Below are 26,108 nucleotides of genomic sequence, written 5' to 3'. Positions count from 1 at the left end.
ACAATTGTGTACGTTTTCTGGATCTTCGGCAGTGTTGGATTTACCAGCAGACTGAGTAGGCTAGAGACTAGGGCGGGAGATTTTGAGGTGGCACATATTGGAACCGAATATTTTTTTACGACTTTTTCAAGATAGAAGTCTTAAGTTTGTCGATGACTTTCCCCTGTCACTTGTCATTCGTTATAGCAAACTTCCATATTCTAAAGTAATACAGCTAGCCTCCTAACCTAATCAAGTTCTGAGCCCTCAGCGCACACTTTGTATGAGTGGAAAACGCGTATTCGGAGCGTTTCCCTCTATCCTGTTTTCCCCTACGAAACCATACATGTCACCGTACTACTGAAGGCTGCGAACTGTATGATTTGTATTTATTTATGTGAATTTTCAAGAATTGTAAAATATTTTAGATATAGCAATTGTAGAGGCAACGGCGGCAAAAACTTCACAGCCTTGAAAACATGTTATTCATCGGGTGCTTTAAATAGAGGATTTCTTTTGACTCTATAATAAACCACTCGCGTACAACAATAGAATAAGCGAAATAATGAATGCTAATTGCTAGGTAACGAACGAATGCGATGTAACAGTTGAAGAGAGCGCCTACGTCTGGCAATGCTCTTGGGGCGTAACTCCAACGATTTAGGACGGCACGCTTATAAAACTAAGAAAGCCTGGGTGAGCAAAATGGTTCTTTTGGTACACATAGTTTCTTAATCTTGATTCCGATCCAATTTTTTTTTATTATCAGTTGTTTTTTACTTTATCAATTCTTTATATCTTTACCAATTCCTTAAAGGCCGTCAACGCAGTCGCGAGTCCTCTGGCATTGAGTGTCCATGGGCAGCGGTATCACTTTACATCAGGTGAACCTCCTGCCCGTTTGCCCCCTGTTCTATAAAAAAAATATAAAAGCTATGATCTTCCCATATGGATAACTTCGACAACTTGGTGGTCTCGTGAGGCATGTCTTGTCCAGGTGCAGTAACACTTGCACAGTCGCAATACCCATCCACGACCACATTACGAAGCCATGATTTATACTATACAAATTTCGTTTCTATTCATTTGAATTGAACTTGTCTAAAAGGTTTTAAACAATTTAAATTTAATGGACTCCCGGTAATCATTTTGCCTGGCAGTGTCGAACTATACAATTTGTTTGGATTATAGAGTACTGCCTAAAACCCCCGATAGTACGATTTTTTTTATGAAAGAGTACCTTGCAATCTGACAAATTACAGATCCAAGGATTATAAGATTCCATGTGTTATATGTATGTACTCTGAAGTACAAATCATACATCATTATCTATGCAAATTAAGTAAATTAATCAAAACAATAGAGAGCTTACGTTTTATATAAAATTAACATCATTAACTCTTGTTCAATCATGCATTAGCGAAGATTGTCAAAATATATTCAATAATAAATAATATACTGGTATAAAGGTGTTGCCAGGTTACCGGCGGTTCACTGTAATAAAAAATTCCCTATAAATTATTTCATAATATAAAATGTTATGAACTTGCCTGAGTTATATCGTTTAATGCCTTTCGAGTAATGTAGTGAATTTTTTTATGTGTGGAATAAATTTAAGATAAATGAGGGACAAATTAAAATGTTAAATAATGAAACTGTATGTTTTGTTATTCATAGAAAGTAGAACTTGTGAAACTATAACATTCGTATGAAATTATTAACTTAAAGTGGGCTAATTGAATATATTAACAAATTTAAATGATTTAACATTCTTAAAAGGCCGGCAACGCGCGAGCGAACCCTCTGGCATTGAGAGTGTCCATGGGCATATCACTTAACATCAGAAGAGATTCCTGATCGTCTTGCCCTCTGTTCTATAAAAAAATAAAACTACAATTCATAAACAGTGTACATAATTTAAATTATATATATATATATATATATATATAAATATATATATATATATATATATATATATATATATTTATTTATTTATTTACAGTTCGTAACCTTAAACATACATATAAAAACAGTTTATATACGTTATTAGGCAACGGGTGATAATATATCCGTCCCTGTTCGCTTAGCTCCTTCTTTATCTTCCTATAAATTTCTTCTGTACAAACATTACCTGTCTACATCGTATCCCTAGCTTTCTTACTAATTACTACCTGACGTAAGACTTACCTTAAATTATCGTGACTTATGTGTCTTTTTACTTTTTATTTTTAATGTATCATCTTTTTAGTTTAGTTTGTTGTTTTGTTTCCTGTTTAGTTTTGTCTTAATAACTGTGTATAACACGTATTTTTGCAACTCTTGCCTATCTTATGTAATTTAATACTTTATTTACTTTTTGTGGTTGCCTTGAAGAGATCGCTCGAAAGGGCCCCCAGTTGCCCTCCTTTTGATTTAATAATGTTCAATTTTTTATATTGTAATGTAACGAAGTGTTAATAAATAAATAATATATATATATAGACTGTTCAAAGCCTCCTTGAAGTTAAGGCTTCAAAAACCACAAAACTTTTGAAAATGACGTGTGTCAAAATTCATTCCATTTTTGGCAAACTAACAACTTATCTAATTATCCGTGGAGTGGATTAATCCGTGGAGTTATATAAATTTAGCTAGGTACACTTAACTGTCTTAAAGTCTAATTAAAGCGCTTTTGATTATGATAATTTTATATACTATTGGACACATCATACACATGAGACTTGAGACAGAATTTCTATTTAACTTATGCGATGATTACGATTATATTTTTTCCTATTACTCCAAGTTTAGTAAGTTGTAGTCGTTGGAACGTTATTTTGAGCGAACGGCTTGATCCCTTGGCGTTGTATTGAGGTAACTCGGTGGGGTAACTCGGCATCTTCTACCGTATTTGCAATGGAGAGTGTTCAGAACAGTTGTTCAGAATAATACATGCAGCTGAGTTTCAGTATCGCACATCGAAGCAGTATACGAAATTCCACAACTGAGCGTTATTTAACGCAGTTTATGCATAACCACTATTTGGAAGCAGCTGCCCACTGAAGGTTTCCAAAAATTCAACTTAAGGTCAATCAAGATAAGAGCGTATCAATTCTCAAAAGCCCGGCTACGTACTCGCTAGCCCTCTGAGAACATCTTTACATCGTGAGCCTCCTTTCCGTTTGCCCCCTATTCTATAAAAAATAGTCGTAGTTATTCTATAATAATTGAATACGCAATGCAATTTCTTATAAACTATTCTCTCCTAAGATTCCTTTTATTAACTGAAGTTATTAAAACTCAGCTGTATGTTAATTATGTAAAAAACGTGCGTGAAGGCTTCGATTAAAGGCTTGATTGCTCACAATTCCGTTTTTTCAGATGAAACTAACTATGCTTATTTTAAATATCAACGTTTAAATTTTTAAATATATCTTAAAATAAATAATAATTATTTATTAATTGTAAAACCAATTAAACTAGCTATTACCCGTAGAAATTAAAAGACAAAAGCACGTAATTAATGTTGCAGAGTTTAAAACATGTGGTATCCCGTAAAATTCCTCTCCTGCGTCAGCAGAACGTAGATACTTTTGGGGTAATAATAATTGTATAATGAGTCGCGTCTTTATCATATAATTAGTAATATCATCAAGAACTGTTAACACCAAGCAATTCCACGCACATTCATTAGTTTTTAAATAGAAATTTGTTAAACAAGGAAAAGACGTCAAATGTTATTTTGATAGAAATTGCGGTCAAGTCTCTTCCTTATTCGCATTGTAATAATGATGAAATTCGCTTGCATAATATAACACTCTCATTTTTATTGGTCGCGTGACAATATGTAGCGTGTATTCAAATGTAGGGAACTATGATTAGAAGTGGATTTTCGCAGTTAATCTACGCATAGCTAAGCTAGTCAAGGCTGTCATAGTTCCAATTTTAAATTCAATATTCCACATTCAATAGCATAGATGTCGCTTAATACTTGCGAATGGCACAGACTATGTACGTACTCTTGAAACCCATTGAAGCAGAAAAAATTACCCATAAAAGGTTTTTGCTTCGTCTAATAAATCCTTCGACTTTAACACATTATACTAGCCAGGGCTCAAAGTTCCAATTTTGTATATCTCATTAACACTCAGCTCTCACTTTTTCCATTGACGGAAATAATTCCCTACAACTTCTTTCTACAATATAGTCTCCAGTGAGTGTTTTCAGCTCTGATAGCAGGACAGGAATGACCGATTTACATTCTTCCCACTTCTCAGTTTCCTGTCTGAGAAGATTTATAATATGAAGAGTTTCACACTAGGTATTGCAAGTCCGCACTGTATCCAATCGTTAGTTTAGTTTAGTTAGCTTTTTTATGGAATGCAATATAATAAACTTTGTTATGCTTATAATCAACTTTTTATTAAAAATACAAAAATCAACAGCGCCTTACTAATTATTTTGCCAGTTGGGCTACTTATTTATTAATAAAAGATCCAGTCCAGAAACTTTATTTTTATATATATTTTATATTTGGTAGAATTTTGTACTATACTACTTAACTAAAATATGTTTTATAATCTTTATATGAGCTAATCGTTATAAAGTCTTTTGTATTCACAAAGAGTATCATATGAATTTAGTTACTAATAGTCATTACTTTTTCTTACTAAATAATTGATCGTAACATAACAAAAATGAAATAATCAAATTTTCAGTCACTTTTGAAATATGATCTTAAAAAACAATTTTTTATAAGGAACACGCAACTGTATGGTTCTGATTAGCGGTCGTAAACGTAAACTTATGTTTAAAGAACTTTATTTATCATTACAAAATTATATTTTATTTACATGAGAAACTTAATATTATGTATATACGAGCAAGATACGCGTCCCAATTTTAGTCCACTATAATTTGTGTATTAATAACCTAAACTTGAGATAGTTTAGTTAATAAATACATAAATTATAGAGAAAAGTCCTATTGTCTATGTTCGCTTATAATGACTTCTATGTATTATATATAATTGATACTCCAAAGGTCGAGTTATAAATATATGTTCTTTATTTGTTTTTAATTTTCCTAATCGCTCATAGGCGATCGACCCTAGTAATAGCAATATTCGTGTTTGCATTTGTCAAAGAAAGTTCATTTGTCTAATAAATTGGCGTTGCATATTACTGCATCTCTGAACAAACAATTCTAATTGAGTGGTCTTACACTAATGTCTTTATCAGTTTCACCCAACACAAAGTTAGATGTACTTTGATATCTCACACCCATTCATAAAATGAATCAGTCAAATTAGAACGTATTTAAAGTATTCTGTATGTCTCTTTTCAATACAGCATAAATACTATTTGACTGAAAAAGACAAAAAGAGTGCTGAAAAAGAATGAACAAATGGGAATATCTATTACTGAATCAGTCGCAATTGGTACGATTTACCATAAAACTCTTTTACTCTTTGGAAAAACTACTTGTTGCATTGGTATTTTAAATATCGAAATTAAATGTTTGAAGACACCAGTTTTACGAAAGGCCTACTTGTTTTATTGCTTCAATATGGCCATCATAAACCCCGTCAAAATCTACTTGACATTTTATTAATGTTTCCCTTCTATAGCTGTAGATACAGAACTGTTGTCTGCAACAAAATTTGCCGATGACTTTCCCCTCTCACTTGTCTTTGTACATTCGGAGTAGCAAACTTCCATATTCTAGAGTAACACTGCTAGTGCGCCCGCCAACAGTAATCGTTTCGTAAGACGTCTGCGCCCTCAGCTCACGCTTTGCATGAGTGAAAAGAGCGAGACTGCAGAAAACAAAAGAGAAGAGAATAACCCTCGTCTCTTTACCCCTTATGGAATCTCTAATAACAGTCCTACTGTCAGAGACTGCGAACTGGATGGTTATACAAACTCATACCATTGAAACCCATCTTGTATCTCGATTATAATCCGGTAAAGTTCGCTTAATCCAGAGACTATAAAACAAAACGAATCAAAAGTTGTCTGTGATTAATTGCATCTCTAGCTCAATCATAGACACGCGACTCTATCTCTAAGTTTTCCAATTACAATCAAACGATAATTAATTAAAGTTAATTTCAGTTAAGGTTAAAGTGAATCTTTAGACGTTCATTTTTGTACTTTTTTTGTTTCTTAACGTTTTTTCCAAATACAATAATAATTAAGCCTCATTTATTACCTGATATATCTCTACAAAAGATACACACACACTTAAAATTTAAGACTCATTTTTTTAAGGACCTCTTATAAAGTACCCATAGAGATTTTTTTAAGGCTCGCGCCATGGATGTTTGGAATGTGGAAACTTGACGTGGGGACTGTGGGGCTGTCTACACTCAAGGCCCTCTGCTATTCAAAGCCATAGCGAGACGACCGAGACCCACTAAAAACACGCCATTAAGATGCCCATCTTCGGAATTCGCCAGGCATTCCCAAGGCGCCCAGGCTTATATCCGACATAAATTGCGGTTCCGGGGCACTCGATACTGAGACCCTATGTATAGGCCAGATAGTGTATAGGCCTGATAGAGTATAGGCCAGATGGAGTATAGGCCAGATAGAGTATAGGCCAGATAGAGTATAGGCCAGATAGAGTATATATCTTGAGCATTTTTTTCCCAATCGGGGAAGATTGGGACCAACTTCTTTATCCTCGTCAAGAGGGCGACCTCTTATCCCTGGTAGCCCTTTCCACCTTATTATCCTGTTTGTACATCTGCCATTGTTATGCGAGTGGTGTGACACTACCATTTCGACTTTAGTTTTTTTGCAATGGGATAGTGAATCAATAATTGTTATTTACACACACTCTCACCCAGTCCAAGAAGCCTAAAAGGAAAATGACAATACCAGTGGGAACACTTTTCCGCTTAAAGCAAAATGTTTGTCGTACACCGGTAATATTATTATGTTTATAAAAAACACGGTCGTATTTCAAATAAATAAGCAAAGCCACGAGATAAATATGTGGAGCGAACAATTCTTTTTCCACGCTCCTAAGTGCGTATGAATATGAAAGTGATGTCGGTATAATAGTGAAAGTTCTGCGATCATCAATATAATGTCATATTTTTAATTATTATGCTAATTACGAACGCTCTAACGTGCAATTTGAAGTCACAAAATAAGCGATGATAACGTATACTCGGGAATACATCTTTATTGGAATGAAAGGCAAACCAGCATTTGAGAGAAGTGCTAACCACTGCCAAGGCTGGGGGGCTGGTGGGTGTGTTGTCGACCTTTGAGGGAATTGCGTACTCTTTTCTAAAAACCCTTAAATCGTACCGGTTCGAAAAACCCTATACCTACTGGTTGGCAAATAATATGACAAAGCTAGATGAAATCTATTTATAATTTAGAGATCGTTTTAATTTTATTAAAATAAGACGTTTTGCTTCCTGTTTACAAGTTAATAATAATATTAATTCCAGTGGCGCTATAACAGCTTGGCCTCAGATCGTATTGGGCCTTTTGGGTCTGTTTTGAGATTTTAGAGTTTGAAACATGCTGGTTTGGCCAATATATTTGACTTCACAGGAGAGCGTTAATTGCGGACATAAAAAGAATACATACATTATATAAATGATAGAACCTTTGAACTTCTTTGTCGTGAAATCGGGATAACAGAGTACTACAGTAAATAACAGTGATACAGTTTGCATAAGATCTACAGACCACAGATAATAAAATTAAAATAAAAAAGCCTTTTTATTCCTTGCAAAAGATATAGGTAAACTTAATACTAATATTATATTTTTCTTCCTTGGATTTTGACACAGATATACAAACAAAAATTATATTGTAATTTTAACAAAAAACTACTCGTTGCAACTTTATTGGATTGAAATAACTATTTGATAGTTTAAAGTGTACAACATAAGCGTGAAAAAAGTGTGTTTTTCAAACACGATTAAAAGAAAACTGAATTTGATCTCAGTTATTTGATGCTATTATCAGATTAACTTGGGAACTTAACATTCAAATGATTTGTTGTAAAGATTAAATTTATTTTTAACTAACCATTTTTGGCGTCCGGTTAAGTAGAGTAACTTTTGTAAAAACAGTAGCAGACGGAATTTTAAAAGTTGATTGGATCCAAAACGGCTTATCCGAGTGATTTGCATAAAAATATATAACTTATAGGCCGATTGCATCACAGCGGTTACGTCAAGCTTCTTAAACATCTTCGTTGCATAAGCTATAGAAAGTTTTGGCGCCACTGGCCTATATTAAAGACCTACTAATGTGTTTATGAATTTACGGTATTTTTCCATGTACTTAAAATTTATTAGGAGGGAGGGATTCCTGATTCAAAGAGACTAGAAAGTACCTTTTGCTAACGGGATATTCAAGTCACTGAGCGAGGCAAGTCGTTTTCGTCCTCAAGTTTTTCTGTATTTCAAATCAAACTAAGTCGACTGCCACAAATGCTTTAAGAGATCACCAACAACAATTATTAAATTGTTGACAGCACACTAAGTGTCAAGAACAAAAAACAAAATGCAGTCACTCAAAAACTTTTAAACTCTTAAGACAAACTTTGGAAACGTAACTGTAGTATAACTTAAAATACCATTAAAAAAATATCTTCTCAAATTCGAAAATATGTTTATTGCTAGAGAAGTTACTTACAGTGTAAATTATTTTAGTAAATTAATTATGAATTGTGATAGAGACTTTCACATTCATATTTTTAGAATCACGGATATTCTACATATAATACTGATCAAGATCCTGACCGCCGCTAGCGTCGCTTAACTGTCGCTAGCCCATCGTGAGAACAATAACATTTCTACGTAGTAACGTGGGAAGGCGAGTGAAATGTGCAGTTTCACTGTTGTGACAAAAAGATATAATCTGTGAACGCATTGTGATTTAGCATTTTTGAATATCTTGATTTTTATCGGTTCGGGAAAAAAGTATAATTTCAATGGCGGATGTGTACTAAATTATAAATTACTTTATTCTCAAATGATTCATATCACTTTTAATGTAAAAAGGAAAGTAAAGATGTTGTGCTTAAGCTAAAAAGATAAAATAATACAGGTCTGCGATAAAAAACAAATCAATATAGTATACATATATGTTGGAAATATTAACTCGATTTTAATTTTTTGCACTAAAGTTAAACACATATCTTTAATTTAGTAAACTCATTTGTTTTTTTAGCAACATTCATTTAATTATCTGTTTTACAATCTTTGATCTTTATACATCCTATACTCTGTGGCTGATGATTCTATAACTGTTTTATAGAATGTGACCATCCAGAGTAATAAAAAATAAACAAAGATTTTTATTTTATCAAATGTTTGCTTCATTGTATGTATTGTATATATAAAGACTACTGTTATATATTTCAAAAATAACTTCGCCAGCTAGCTGCAAATCATGGTTTAAAACAAAATGACACGATTTAAACTAGACTAGACTCTAAACTCTTTCCACCAGCAAAGGCAGACTCATAGTATATTTTTATAAACGTTAAATAATACGCTCAAATTAGTCCATTTACAGCGATTAATAAGAATGTCAATCAAAATGTGAACTCCTTTTCTACACTTCTAGATAAAGGATAAGAGTCGAAACACGACTCATACTGAATATTAAGTCCAACCCTGAATCATAGATTCAATAAATTTAACACAAAAGTTCGCTACAAGTTTCCTACTTTATTATTGTAATTTACCTAGAATGTTAGGACGTCTTGTCAGAAGAATAAAATCTATTATCTAGTCAACGCTTTAATCAAAAAAAACTGTCCCGTTCATTTACCTGTTTCCTGTATTTTCCATCTCTTTCCCGCAGTGTCATTTCTTTTAATTATTACTTAATAGGTTCTGAAAATCAGTGTACAGTATGTACCAGACTGTACACTTGATTGTAATAAATATTAAATAACTAATAAATTCATTAATTTAATAGAAATGTAGAGAGTCAAAACCTATGAACAAGAACCAATGAAAAATAAATTATGACGTACGCAATATAAAAATATCTTTTATATAATAGTGTCACATTTGAAAAATTGTTGAAAATAGTGAAACCACGATGCGACATCCAGGTCATCGGTCAAGACAATCGCATTTGGGCCATAATTACCGTTATGCAATTGTTGCGTAAACATTATGTATCAAATGTCACGGTGTCTACGAAAACTGGTTGTGATTCGGAAGTATGGTGTACCGGTATTTCGTTTCGTAATAGTGACTTAACGTATCGGTTTATAGCTATATAATATACAAAGGGTGTTCTATTTGTAACTTGCACTTACTGTTTAAGAAATTCAATAAGTTTTAATCTCCCATATTGAATATCCATTGGTTGACCGTGTATTTGAGTCGGTACTCTTAATTTAACCTTTTCAATAAGAAACTCAGTGGGGTCTCTCTCCATCTACTACCGCGTTTACCATGGAGAGTGTTTAGAGGAGCTGTTCTATTTATTACCTGCTGCTGTGTTTCATTATGGGACGTCAAGGCTGAATACAAAATACCATCCGTATCACTTCGACGTCAGTCGTTCCACAACTAAGCGTTTTTCAAGGCAATTTTTGCCACGAACCACCGCTCTGTGGAACCAGCTGCCCACTGTAGTATTTCCGACTGATCTGATAATATTTGACTGTCAATGGGCGGCGGCATCACACCTTAGTACCTAATTTTTTTATTACTAAGTAGAACGTAAATTGGGCCTTTGTCATGTTCATATTACACGGAGACGTTCTATGTTATAAATTTTGTCATACAAGCAGCAATTTATCAAATTATTGAGAGTATTTTGTATTGTATTGTATTGCGGCTCAGTTTCCGCCTAAGACTCTCAATAATAATAAAATCTTGTGTCACCGGGAATCATTCCCATGAGATGACAAAGGAAAGGAAGGTGCTAATGAGAGGATCATTCCACCTGTCTAGCCTGTGACTAGCCCGAAGGCCCGAGCGGCTAAGAACAAAATGTTTACATGTTAGCGGTTTGATTAACTTTGTTAGCCCGTTTCAGGGTATGGCGTGATCGCAGTGGTGGTAGGTGTAGCAACAACGCAATATGCGTTTCATAAATTACTTTAAAAAAAATTGACTCCAAAATCTCGCTACAAATTCAAATTTGTTCACTGAATTGGATTTTTTTCATTTAGACTCGCGGATACCAATAGAAAAATCGTGTAGATTCAATCCTTCGGGTTTTTAAGTCGGTAAAAATACGGACTCGTTTTAACAGACTCTATCTCATAAAGCAATTAAAATGTTCGACACAGCCATTTTACTAACTAAATATGTAATCTTAAATGCATTTTTTACTGTTGAATATTTTACTTTTAACCGTTATAACGCGAGTATAAATACGCGGAATTTAAGGGGAAGCGTATCTGTAGATGTTCTTAAAATCACATTCTAATATTTGAATAAAACCTCTTTAACGGAATCAGGGAATAAATTTTTTTATAAGAAATTTCATTTACATGTGTGGTACTCGTGGCTACTAGAACCAAATATAATTGTTGGCGGCTCAGTTTCCGCCTAAGACTCTCATTAGGTCCGTTGTGCTTAAAATCCTGGCTAAGTAAGCCAGCCTAGGAGCACAGAAGTCTCCTGGGCACTTCACAGACTTCACGAAACGAACTCATTGCTCTGACGATTTCCGTACGTTGGAGTAATCTAGTTTCATAGAATTAAAATATTTACACATTATGTAATTGGCACATACATCACAATTACAATTCATTACCGTTATATAACTCAGCTGAACGTTAAAAAGGGAAAAAATGTAAATTTCCCTAACACACTTCCCCTTAAAAGAAAGATTTCACTGGCGCACGGCAGCACGCACACACAAACTTGTATTTGTCCCGTTCATTTACCCATTTCCTGTATTTTCCGTCTCTTTCCCGCAGTGTCATTGACTCTGGCGCACCATTCTGTTGCACTAAGCTTGTTTTTACAAACAGTACCGAGGCTAAAGCTTGTATACTAAAATTTTGTCATTCAAAACATCGAATTAAAGACTAAGTAACATTAAGACAAGAAGTAGATTATATTCTACTAACAGTTCAATGATGTAAACAATAATTTATCTTATATTTTTCCCAAAATATTGACGAGACGAACGTTAAAAATAAAATCGCCAAATATGTCGGTTAGGGTAACTCGAAGATGCAGGGACCATTTCGAGTATATTGTTTTATTTAATAATTGAACCCAGGGAATGGTTTTTATGAAGAGAATAATTTCTCGGACTAACCAGCATTTATTTTGGGTTGAACAGTTTCTATGGGATATCATAGCATGTTCCATATACCATCAAGAACCTTCAAAAAAGGTAGGCTAAGTAAAAAAAATATCGATCCAGATCTCCAAGTTGTTGCAAAGAATTAGTATATTATTGAAATATTATTACTGAGTTTTGCAACGAAATAAATATATAGTCCGGAATCATATTATTTAAGCCATTGATTAATACATTTATTTTGAATATATTATGTCAATTATCGTTCTTAAAACTCGGCTTAATAATCGCCATTGTCAAATAGGCTTTTTAATCTTTTGTTTACTTAAAATATTCATAGTAAATACTTATGTTGTATATTTCTTCACAATTTCCAAAAGCATTGAACATTATTCTTCCTTTTCCTTAATCTTTCTTAATAAAAACTGACTATAAATTAGTTCATACAATAATCACTAGACTTCCAGGTGTAGACGGTCACTAGACATTTTGTTTTGCACTAGCGAACTGTGGAATCTTTAAAAAAAAAGTTATACCCCTCAAAGGCCGGCGATGCACCCTCTGAAATGTGTGACCATGGTTTGCGATGGGCGTCATTTGGGTGGGTAGGATTAATGAGCGTCCCCCTAACCTATAAAAACAATAATAAGAATTTTAGATACAAGAAAGGGGTAAAAATAATATAAATGTTTAAACCTCTGTAACGATCATAAACTTTTGTAATTTACGTTCCTCCGTTCGTTCTTAAAGCGCACAGCCGCGAGCTAATTAAACTTAACACTAACTATATTTCACTCCGATATTAACCGAATCTTATCAGATATTTACGTTCCATACAAAACGCTATCGTAAATACAATAGCCAGTTATTGTATAACACGACGCGAGCCGTGAAAGTGAAACGTGTTACCGTCAGCAAATAAATCAACTGAAAATTACTATTGTCACAGTCATTTTCAATATAACATATGAACTTATCAAATCATGAACGTGATATATGAACATAAAACAAAAGACCTTTGTACGAAACGATTCGTCAAGTAGGTCTTCAATTCAATATCAGCTTTTGAAAGCTAAACATGTATAGTTTATTTAATTAATATATTAAGTTTAAAGAGCACTGCTGTAGCTTTTTTTTTGTTGAAGTTATGCTTCTTTTGGTGCGTTAGGCAAAAATGATGAGAGTATTGAAAGAAAACACTTTTTTACCGGATTGAAGCGATGTATTATTATAACCTTATAATTATTTTACATAATTTTAAAATTTTCCGACGTCTCGCGTGCTTTACAGCGTGCGCGGTCACGATGACTGAAGACAAAAGGTGTTGAAGTCAAAAAGTATCAAAAGACAATACTATGATGAGGGTAATTTTTTACGATGCGCGAACACCGTCACAAAAAACCGTCTCCCTGAAGTTAGCTTTAGTCAATATTTTAGTTTTTTAAAGTCCTTCTGGAGCGTTAAGGAAAAATTATAAGTATAAATATTTATATTGTTAGTGTCATTTTTTCTAAGATAAAGCGAAAATTTGAAAAGATTTTTATCTTATTGCGCCAAAGCAGTACAACTTCTAACGCGTCTACATAAGTACACCCAAAAGCACCCTTAAGCCCCTTCCTACCACATTAAGTCGAATCAAAAGTAGAGCGTAACATCAAAAAATGTACGCTAATAAACAATGATATATGTATTTGAATGATATATAACAATATAATAAGTTCTTACCGAATAATAAAAATGCCAAACACTGAAGCTGTTAGAAGGTTACGGAACAATTTAATTTTTTTCCAGTAATGAACTTTTTAGCTGAAGAAACTTTTAGTACCAAAAAAAGTTATCGAATCTCCTTCGTAAGTTTGAATAATGTAGTGTTTTCAGATATCTAACCTAAAGATCTACTTTTCCGTTCCCGGCGTAGCATAATTGAAGACCTGTTAAACTATAATCTCTAGCTTTGGAATGGGATGATTTTTAAAGCAGTTCTAATGTTATTATTAACAAAATATTTATTTATAATTCTTATATATTATGTAAATATGCTTATGTCTGTACATTTGTGGTCTTTTTCCTAATTTACTTGTGTTTCTTTTTATTTATATTGTCTTGAACCGATTTCTTTATTTAGACTCATGACAACTGTACATAAAAAATATTGTAACATATGGTGATGGTCTATTAATTATTTCCGATCACCTAGCTATCTTCATATCATTCATTCATTCTTTTTTAAACACAGATGCCAACGTACCACATCGAGCTCACAAACGAATCGACGAATGGAAAAAATATTACCAAAAAAAACCAATTGTAATCAGGAAACCGATGTTTATACAGAAAGAGGCAACGAAAAGAAATTCCATTGAATACAAAAACGTGACAGTACCAGAATTCAAACCGATATCCGACGCTCAAATAATAAAAATAAACGAAATAATGAATGATATACTCAGTACAAAGCCTACCAATTATCGAAAAGGCAAGCTTATTGATAGCGATACGAGCGAGACAAGAGATACAATAACGAAATCGCCTGAGCAAGACAGAAAGTACGATGATGGTTGTCCTCAAGGAGGAACTTGCGAATTTTTTGTATCCTGTTGGATGAAAGGTGGACTGTTAGAGGGTTCCTGTGGCGGTTTGCTAAAGAGTTGTTGTCACAAAGTAGCTAAATCTGGTTTACTTGGAGTACAAGATTCTAATAGCATTGAATCACCTTTCGAAGGATTCAGTTATGGCCCAGTCATAAATGATGACAGTAAGTTCATTTGGATTTAGTCACACCGTTGCGTAACATTAGAATCATTGTTATCTTCGATTTGCATAATCCAAAACTAAAAGATCTAATCTTCAACGTATTTCGTAGTAATTATCTTAAATAATTTGTTGTGTAATGAAAAAATTAAAATGTGCTAATGCAGTAATGAAAGTAAATTAAAATTAAAATTTGATTTTAGTTCCTGGTATAAAGGATGTATTATCAACATTAGTTTCAATAAATGTTTCCTTTGTTCATCGAATTATATAATTATGTAAATAAAAATCTTCGTAAACGATGTTTGATACTAATTAACATAAAATATAAAAAGGAAAATATAATGAAAGAGTAGAAAAGAAATACGTTAAAAACAGCTGTTCAACTGTTGTTTAAAATCTAATTCAAACATTTATAAAATACAACCTATCGAATCTAAGACTTAGAATCTCGCTTCATCAGGATAAAATACAGACATAACACTTAAATAAATTATTGAAGTAGAAACAAATCCTTAGACTACAAAAATCTGCAAAATTCGTCAAATTTCGACTGGTTACGTAACGGTGTGATTTTCGGGACCTAACGGACTAACAGAGCTCATGTGGTCGTGGCAAGACATAGGTAGAGAGTTCCCGACAACGTGACGTCACAGGTATATAGTATATATATATATTTCTTTCAGCTCTTCTAACTATGTCTTGCTTCCTCACATCTTTAACTTAACAAACTAATCCGCTTTCTTTGCATGCTTCAAACAGGAATATGGTAAGTGTTTTTTTATTATTTAAAATAATATATAAAAATTTAATGTCTTTAAAAGGATGTATGGCAAATGCGTTTTTGTGGTATTTGTATATATTTAGTCACAATCGTATTTGAAAATTGTAAGCCACATAATTGTTGTTAAACTAGAATCGAACCCGGACATGACGATCGAATTGCGTCAAATTAAATCAGAAAAGCAGGCATTTTTTTCATATAAAATACATATCGCGTATATATCCGGGCTTATTACGAAAACGTTTTTGTTCATATTAATAGCTATAAAAAACATTTTTATCCGAAAATCTTCAAGGTGACTCATTAACATGATTGTATAACAACACTTTCACTGGCGCCAACGCGTGACGTGCGTTTAGGGTATTTATACACGAGCTATGAGGGTCCAACAAACTTTTTATTGATACTTTAATTTTACTATACACGACTCGCTCACTCAATATTTATTATGATTAAACTTTATTGTCAATATCCACTGAAGAGTCGTGTTTCTCTAATTTAGCCTTCACGTTTGTATTGGTACATATAGAGACAGGCTTTTGTCTCTGGGTGTTGGTCAAGTCCAAAGAGGAAGGGACCTACACTTCCAGACAATAATTGTTTACATTTCTTTGTATTGTGTTTGTTGAAGTTTGTTCGTTTAGTAGTGTTGTTCCAGTATTGGTATTAGTATGGGCCGTTTTATAGTAAAAGCTTCTTGATATTTTTCCATTTCTCCTTGTCTTGAACAACTTTTAACTAGTTTTCATCAATATAACTTTTCTTTTCTTGTCATATTCTCTTTCCAGCAGTAAAGAAGGTCCTATCCTTTTTTTGTTAGCGTCCATGGATACTTGAAGCGTTGAATAATACGATTACATATTTTCTTTTACACCTTGATTTTGTTTCGTAATCATGTACGTCGCTAGACATCCTTATGATGCTGCGATTTGCACTCATACTTAAAGAATTAAGTCTGCGATCACATATGTAATAGTAATTTTTCATCTCCCAAAACCGCTTCCGAAATTTCATGAAATCGTTCTATATTTCACCGGTTTTTATTTACATTAAATTTCTCTAACGAAAGGTCACATTGACCTTAGGTATCCGAAATAAAATTAATGCTGTTTAATTAACCTCTGAGCTATATGGGAAATATCAATTTACTAATTTTTCATTTTACCAATTCTTAAAAAAGCCGTATTTGCGAGCCCTTTGGAACTGTAAGTGTAACTTAACATCAGGTGAGCCTCTTGCCCATTTTCGCTAGTTATATGATAAAGGTAAAAGGCGAACTAATTTTTTTATATATTTAGTATCTGTGGCGCTGCCATTAAGGGTACCTGGAGTAATTTTTCTTTACCCCGATGCATTGTGATATTTACACCTTTCAAAACCGCAGAAATTTCCAAAGCATCATGACATTGTTCTATGTTTAAAGAAAATCATAGATAGGCATAGAGTCCCGTTTGGTTCTCCTTTAGCGTTTTAATATTGCCTAATTTTGCTCAGCATGAAGGTCAGGCTATTCTGTCAAAATATAGCAATTAACGTGTGGGCATTCCCAAAAATGTAGGTTAGCGGAGATCCGCGTGTCTCAATACAAATCAAATAGACTTCGTTAACCAACTGATGTTGCCAAAATGACTCATACCATATAAATCACTTGAGACATATTCAGTTTGCTGTATTTTTTAAGTACGAAAAGTGTTATGTTTCAACGTGTATCAATTTATTTACCTAACTTTGAAATCTCGAAAGTAACAGACTTTTATATAGTTATGTATAATAATAGTCTGTGTAAAATTATGATTTATTTTTATAGTTTTAACTGTATTCTTAGTAACCTATATTATTTAGGCATAGTTCTACGTATTTTCTTCTGAACCGCGGCGGCTGACATGATAGTTATGTTGGTAGTATGTATATTGTTTCGTAGTTCTAGAGTGATTCCCTATTGCATTGTTTCTTTGCCCAGTAAATAACGAGAGAATAATTTTATATTTTAAAAATCTGTAATATTAGTCTATAGTGTATATGCATATTAATCACTATTTGATACATTTTACTTTAGAAGTCAAACTAATTTTAAAGCTCATTACATTTAGATATTTCCATTATTTATTCATATTATACGAACTCGCAAACCTGAAAATATAACATAACTTAACCGTAGACATTTGGCTAATGAACCGTATAAAATTGACAGTGACATATGTCATTGATACGTCACGCTCATAACTCGCAGTCAGCTGTTGAGGAGAAATTTGATGATTCACCACGCCTCGTAATATTAGCTATGGTTACAAATAATAAAAAGTTAATTTCGAAGTACCTTCGTGGATTAACGAAGTTACTCGGTGATTTTGTTTTCTCTCAGACATGCTTACTAATGACAAGAAATAAGAGAAATAGACAAAGTCTTGACACATAGCCTCGCCTGTATGAGAAATTACAATAATTCCTAAATACACTGTCCGTGTTTGCTTATTTTAAGAGTTCACGACTTGCTAGGAATCATATATCTATATACATATGGAGGTAGCTCCTTTACTTATAATAATCAATTTTCAGTACTCTTATGGAAAATTTATTAAAACAAATGTCTCAATTTTAGTAGCAGTTAGATACTAAAATTCAACAATTTTATTTTTGTAAATTAACCGAAAAATCTAATAAGTTTGAAATTCCACCTCGTCCACAAACAAATTCTCAAAACTAAACTTAAACATCTATTTATACAAAATACTATATGTATCACATTGACGTCCGTCGTTCCACAACCGAGAGTTTCCTAGAGAGACTATGTAGAACCAGCTGCCCACTGACACACTTGTGAGCCTTCTGGCAATGAGTGCCCATGTGCTTCTTACCCATTTGTCCCCTGTTACATGAAAAGAAAGCTAATTTAAAGATCTTAATGCGTTAACTTTGTAATTCGATCAACCTGCCCTTTATATAATACATTACTAATACATAATATCTAGTACATAGATATACCAGTTAGGTTCAAGATATAAGTTTATAGGACAGTATCGAAACGCGGAAATGTACACGCCTTTATCTCGTTGGGTAATATATTGCGTAATTTGGACACTAGCTGCATTTGCCTGAGGCGTTCTTGGCTGCCTTTATATCCAATACAGCTGTGGACTGTACTTAATTTATGGGTTCTAAGACACGAACTGAATTTTTTTCATAAAAATCCCTTTATCTAAGCCACGGTTATACTGTATACCAAACAGAACATCGTTTATTTTACATTTTATAAGCAAAATTTTTAAACAACCATTTTTCAACACTATGGGTTTATGTTTTGGGTTTACGGTGCAACCCAACCATCAAAAATGATAAATTTTTCGTGGTGAGCGACCCCTTGTCCCTCTGGCATTGAAAGTGCCCATGTGCACAATAATCGCACTACTACCACTGTCGGTATCACAAGAAATAGGCAAGATGGTTTTATAAAAAGAATTGCGTGTAAAATATAATTACATAGTAGGTCAACAGTTCCATCGCCTCGATTGAGAAATAAGAAAATACCAAATAAAAGTTGGTATTATAAAGTATTAGTAAATGCATACGTAAATAGTGAAAGGAACGACGGAAGACGCTCGAGGAAACGACCACGAACGCGATTATACCGTGTGGTATAAGTACAAGATGTAGCGGATGCAATATTATTACAATTACGTCAATTATATTAATAGTTTTTAGGTTTCAATTTATTTATATCCAACACGCAAATATACAATACTTACAAAATCCTAAACCTACATAGTAATTATAATAATAAAGTGATAAATAGAAAATTAAAACAAAAGAAGGTCCCCGTGGATATGTACCAGTCTCACACAGCGAGCGAATACTGAAAGCAAAACAATTTTTCAACTGTTTTTCTATCTAGTACTGCGATCATTTGCATTACATACTGTTCTGTAACTTATCACGATTTACAGATATGAGTCACCGATTCCAAAAGAAGTAGTCTAAATATAGAAAAAAATAAATGTTTCATTGTTTTCATAATAATGTATAAATAGTACGAGTGTTAACTATCTATTATTTTACAAATTGCCAAAGTTACTAACATTTAGTTTAAAGTTAAACAGCATTTTTATTTATGTATTCAACACTTTTTGAATTACAAAAGTAGTGTAATCAGAACACTTAAATATGTAATAGGACAAACGGCTGTGTTTTTCTTAGGATTATAAATAGAAACTTTGTTTAATCGTAAATATTTTTCTTTTGTATAATAATAAAAATTGCAATAATTTAGTTATTCTAAGAATATGGTACAAAATGTGTAAAGTGGTATAATAGTACTTACACATGCCACTCACATGGCACGCAAATTTGTCTTTAAATGAGTTTTACATTTTACATTATTAGTCATCTGTCAATTCTTATATTATTTGTATCGTACATATCATATCAAACGTTATTAAATTTATATCAACCACAGTGTCTCACGCAAATAATAATTTATTGAATAATTCATTTTTTCCAGAAGTAAAATGCCAAGTCTATAGTTGGAAGATCTTTTAATTCTTTTGGTAAATTTCTAAAATATAAATACGGAGAAGAGATACAATTTTGATCTTTTTAAATAAAGGTCTAATACATTTCTTTTGAGCCTTATTTTACTCCAACTGTTATATTTTAATATAATATAATGTGAATAACACAATAATATTGTGTTACATCGTATCGTACATAATAATATTGATCAGCGATATAAAATTTAACATAATTTTAATATTCTCATAACTTACACCACAACTTAATGAACTGACGCCAACTTCCGCTTTACGAAATAATGTATCCAAGGGCATTTCATTATTACACACATTAAATCATCATTAAATCATAAATGAATATTTTTATATAACTACCGGTCAAAGAACAAAATGACATATAATTATTTAGACGACTTTGTATTTGTAGTTTATATTTAAGAATGGTAAAGAATAAGAAGATTCGATCTCCTGTGCACTAATATACTTTCTGTCTATGCATCAACCACTGGCTGGCCGAAAAAGTCGTTGTCAAACACGGAAGGCAAATCAGAGTTTATGGAATGAAACTGATCAAACGATGCAATCAATCGAAAAATATGAGCACAATTTCATTGTAGAAAGAGTTTATTTAATATATTTTCCGATTACACTAAGACCAACAACACTTACCAGCGGCCTTCTACTTCGAATTAGTTTTTGTATAAAACTTGCATAAAACGCAGGGTCTGTATTGCTGTCACTATTGGAAATTACAGAGAGAAGATTACATAGTCCAACCGAGCCTGATCCTCACTTTTAAAAAGGATTTAGATTCACTAAAAGGTAGCGCATTTTTTTTCTAACAAAACGGAAATTAGAAAAGAAATCCTAATACAAAAAATTTCTTCCGAAATAAACTATGAGATACCTTGTTCATATATTTACATATAAATGCACTGTTTGTTATGTATATGTTGTTAATAGATAAAACCACATGACATAACGAAACAAGTAATGGGGACCTGCATTCTAATACACAAAACTGTGTCAAGACATTTGTATTCAATTATTCTAGAGCTTGTGTGTCCTTGAGGAGTAGCCTTGAATATTATTATTCATATTGTATTTCATTATTCATAGTATTGGCCTAGTGGCTTCAGCGTGCGACTCTGATCCATGCGTAGGTTCGATCCCCGGCTGTGCACCAATGGTTATTATCTACGCAATTTAACATTCGTTCGAAGGGTTAAGGAAAACATAGTGAGGATACCGGATTGCATTTTGCGTTTTGCTCAGACACAGGAGACTGATCACCTGCTTTTCTATTAGATTGACAAATCATGAAACAGATACAGAATCTGAGGCCCAGACCCAAAAAGGTTGTAGTGCTACTGATTTTTTAAATTCATTGTCAGTAAAATATCTGCAATTTCGAGCAGTTACGTAAATCTAGTATTTTCTTATTACTATCATGCAAAGCCCAGCTATATCCCAAAAAGCTGAAAAATAGAGACATTTGTCCCTGCACACCCTTCTACTCTATAGTTTCTTTTGCGAAAATGACGCGTCTCCATAGACACTAACGACTCTATCGGGCCGAAGAATGTTAGGGAACACTCCGTTAATCAAAGTTAATTCTATCAATTAAGACACGAAAAGTTCTTCATTTCGATGGGCCTGGGCATATTAAGACAAGAATAGTAAGTAGACAATTAGTAAACAATAATAAACTCAATTCCATTGATTTGTATGCATACCCTCACGTCGACACAGTTAAATTTGTTAGTACACAATACGTAATGTATGTCATATGTTATGTCATGGAGAAAGTATTGTAGATATTGTTAGTCATTGGTATGATTTGAGAATGGAAAATTTGGGTTACATTAATCTGTTAGGTCGATTCAAATAATTAGCTATTGCACTTAATTTCGTATAGAGATTTTATTTCCGGATAAAATGCTTATATAGACAACTAGCTGACCCGGCAAAACGTCGTTTTGCAATGTACATTATTTGTAATTATATTCTATAATAAAAAATAGGGGTTGATCTTAGAGAAGTGACAATTTTGGGTTGTATGTATTTGTGTATGTACCATACAAAAATATGTCTACAAATAAAAAGATTTTTTGGGGTGGACGCCCCTAGGTCTGATAGATAGTAGCCGATTCTCAGACTTACTGAATATGCATAAAAAATTCATAAGCATCGGTTGAGCCGTTTCGGAGGAGTATGGGAACGAACATTGTAACACGAGAATTATATATATATAGAGATTAATAAGTATCGTGAGGTATTTAATGTTTTAAATTTGAAAATACGATAAAATAAATTTTTGAATTATTAAAAAAAACAAACTTTTACTTTAGAAATAAGTTTTGATAATTAAACGGGGTCAATGTTATTACTAACCTTAATTATAGGTCGACCCATGAATGCAAAACATTATTTTCCTAAATCAAGTCCGTACGACAGTCCGTCTAAATGTTTAGCCATCCTTAAAATAATGAAAAAAATCGCGAGCCTAGTGCAATAGTTGTCTAAGTTAGGAATCGTGAAAAAATGGGTTAAAAATGAATGTTCACTAAATATAGACAAGAGTAGAATAGAAAACATTATTTTTCTTTCTTGTTTCTTCGTTATTTTTCTTTTGAATAAAGTTTTAAAACCACATGTATGGGAAATCCATCAAAATGTAGATTAACATTATTTATTTTTGAAACCACGGCAATTGATATCATTTAGTAGCTTCTAATCAAATAGTGACGTTGTTTAAATATTTATACCGTTAATTAATAACACCAATAGTGCTCAATATCCGTAGCCCTGATATTGCAACCATGGGATAACGCGAAACAAAAGCTCAGTACTTAGATCCGAATCATTACCAATATCGTTATTCGAAGTTACAGAGTTAATATATTTTAATTCGTAAACACCAATAGGAATACCCATCCCCACGTTTTTATATATAAATTAGATAGTGCTCGATAGTGCTCTATGTCCGTAGCGCTGCTATTGCAACCATGGGATAACGCGAAACAAAAGCTCAGTACTTAAATCCGAATCATTACCAATATCGTTATTCGAAGTTACAGAATTAATATATTTTAAATCGTAAACACCAATAGGAATACCCATCCCCACGTTTTTATATATAAATTAGATAGTGCTCGATAGTGCTCAATGTCCGTAACGCTGATATTGCAACCATGGGATAACGCGAAACAAAAGCTCAGTACTTAGATCCGAATCATTACCAATATCGTTATTCGAAGTTACAGAGTTAATATATTTTAATTCGTAAACACCAATAGGAATACCCATCCCCACGTTTTTATATATAAATTAGATAGTGCTCGATAGTGCTCAATGTCCGTAACGCTGATATTGCAACCATGGGATAACGCGAAACAAAAGCTCAGTACTTAGATCCGAATCATTACCAATATCGTTATTCGAAGTTACAGAGTTAATATATTTTAATTCGTAAACACCAATAGGAATACCCATCCCCACGTTTTTAAATATAAATTAGATAGTGCTCGATAGTGCTCAATGTCCGTAACGCTGATATTGCAACCATGGGATAACGCGAAACAAAAGCTCAGTAATTAGATCCGAATCGCTACCAATATCGTTATTCGAAGTAACAGAGTTAATATGTTTTAATCTGACGAATATTGCTAATTTTGGTGATTAAACGTTGAAGTTAGGAGTTGCACAAGGTTGCTTGTTACATTTTATTTTATAAAGGATCAGTTGTTAAAGCAGGTTTCTTGTTTCGACCAAACGAATTCAAACTTTCCCTTTTGCTCATTATTCGAATCCGCTTTGTACTTTTATGGTATGGAATGTGAATCTAAAAATCCTTTGTTTGAATTTAAATTATTCCAATTATTTAATCCAATATTCTATAAAGTTTCGTCTATGGCACTTATGCTACTTTATAGATTTTGCATGTATTTAATGAAATTGAAGATTTTGGACAGAGTAGAGCACAAAACGTTCTAGTACAAAATTTGACCAATACTTATCCTTGATGGTGTTATAATGTATTATCTTCTTTCATAATTAATAATAATATTAAGATTTTATGTTTATGTCCATATTTTGTTTTCAACTAGTTTATCCCTTTGTTTATACTTTTACTTTCCCTGCCTTTTTTTTACTTTAAACTGGAATAAAGCTAAAACTATTGCCATAAAAAAGGTACTTCAAATCTTTTGGCTCGTGGCGTCACCTACTTTAATACGGTTCTAGTGTATGACAATCATCGAAATAAAAATAAGTTTTCAAGCCGCACAAGACTTAATAAGCTTAGCTTAGCTTAAGAATTTAAAGCAATATTGCTGATTATTTGCAATTTATTCAGTAATATTTTATATATTTAGGTATTGGTGACATCCGTGACTGAAATTGCTAAACGAAACAATGCGCGCACGCAAGATGTCTTGTGCCCAATGCTAAGATACCGTGAAATAATCACCTATCATTTTGCAAAATGTATAATGTCATAAATCTAACAATTGGTACTTTGGAAATATGTTAATAGCTGAAGGCCTCTAGTTTCCTCAAAACGCGTTTCTAATCTGCAAAAGTTCTATGTATTTCAGTCATAAATGTTTTAGTTAAAAGTATGCTTCGGAGGAGTAACTTTCGCATTTATTTATTATAAGTGATATAGAGATGAACTTTCATGTTGTGGTGTTTGCGGTAACACAATATTTCTGACACGCTTTTCATTTTATTCAAACCACTTTTACTGCTATGATTCCTGTTATAATATCCTGTTAAAAGACACGGTCCGCAGTCGGGAATTTTAAGTATTGGAAATACGAAAATCGCTGTTTGAAAAACGTTGAGTATTTTGTCCGATTTTGAGTAAAACACGTGAGTAAAAAGCTTTATTTACGCGTTACACTAAGCGATTTAAGATATATAATAGTTTATAGAGACATGATAGAGTTACGGTAATCTATAAGCATATATTAGGTTTTTTTATAATAACGAAGACTGAACTATTTGCACTGTTTTAAATTAAAGTGCCTTCACGTCTCTTTTTTTTAAAATATTATGTCATAATCGTGGTTTATGTCCTTCAGCCGGAATCATAGAGAATTTTCATGTCATGATGACATGTCTATTATGAAAAGAGACATCGAGAAGTTTGCTGCAATTATAATGATTTATGAATAAGGGGCATTGCCTACACGCTTTACAATTATAACAATTGAATTAAATCAATGACAAAATACGGAAACAATAATTTTCACGCTCCAATTTTGTGTGACAAATTAAATTTTATTGTTTTTTCGCAAATCTGTGAAATTAATTGTGAATTGTTTATTACGGAATGTGGTTTCTTGAAGGACTTCTATTCAAAATATTATTACTTATTTGAATAAAATATTGTTGCTTATTTGTGTCTATGTGTCTACTGTTAGAGATTTTTAATTATCATAAACAATAAAAGTAGTAACAGTAGGATTATATAATATAATATTGTGGTATAGCATTCTTTGTTTAATCCGACCATGTTTTAATCTAAATCAAGACAACTTTTAGCCCCAAAGTCGTGACAGAATATGTAGTTATTACTTGAAAACAGTACATACTTATCTTATTAAAATTATTCCGATTGCAGTGCCACAGTAGGAATAAAGAATCTAAAACGACGCTGTATGTCATTTTTTTTATAATTCTTGTTGCGATCGCTTCAACCCTTAGCAATTTAAACTTCAAATCTTCATCTGATTCGTTTATTATTTATAGACAAGTAAATGTCCAGTCCTATGCGTCTACAGTACTTCTATAATCTATTCTTAGACATGCCTTTCGATAGTTTAAAAACACATCAGGGTT

The 26,108-nt window shown here is 32.7% G+C and overlaps 1 protein-coding gene across 2 annotated transcripts in view; it reads left to right on the top strand.

Annotated features, from left to right (window-relative positions):
• Nucleotides 1-26,108, top strand: part of LOC123717252 (serine protease 33-like) — a 36,912-nt gene that overhangs the window by 1,691 nt on the left and 9,113 nt on the right. The window contains exon 1 of one of the 2 annotated variants that reach the window (XM_045673148.1): nt 14,761-14,976. The exons of the other annotated variant lie outside the window; for it this stretch is intronic. Coding sequence (XP_045529104.1) covers nt 14,823-14,976 — 154 coding nt within the window. The 5' untranslated portion in view covers nt 14,761-14,822. Of the gene's footprint in view, nt 1-14,760; nt 14,977-26,108 lie in introns of those variants that run through there. 2 annotated transcript variants of the gene reach the window in all.

The sequence above is a fragment of the Pieris brassicae genome, chromosome 12 (genome assembly GCF_905147105.1).
Source record: "Pieris brassicae chromosome 12, ilPieBrab1.1, whole genome shotgun sequence".
NCBI lineage: Eukaryota > Metazoa > Arthropoda > Insecta > Lepidoptera > Pieridae > Pieris > Pieris brassicae.
The sequence above is the reverse complement of the archived record's forward strand: the minus strand, read 5'-3'. Positions and strand labels throughout refer to the sequence as shown.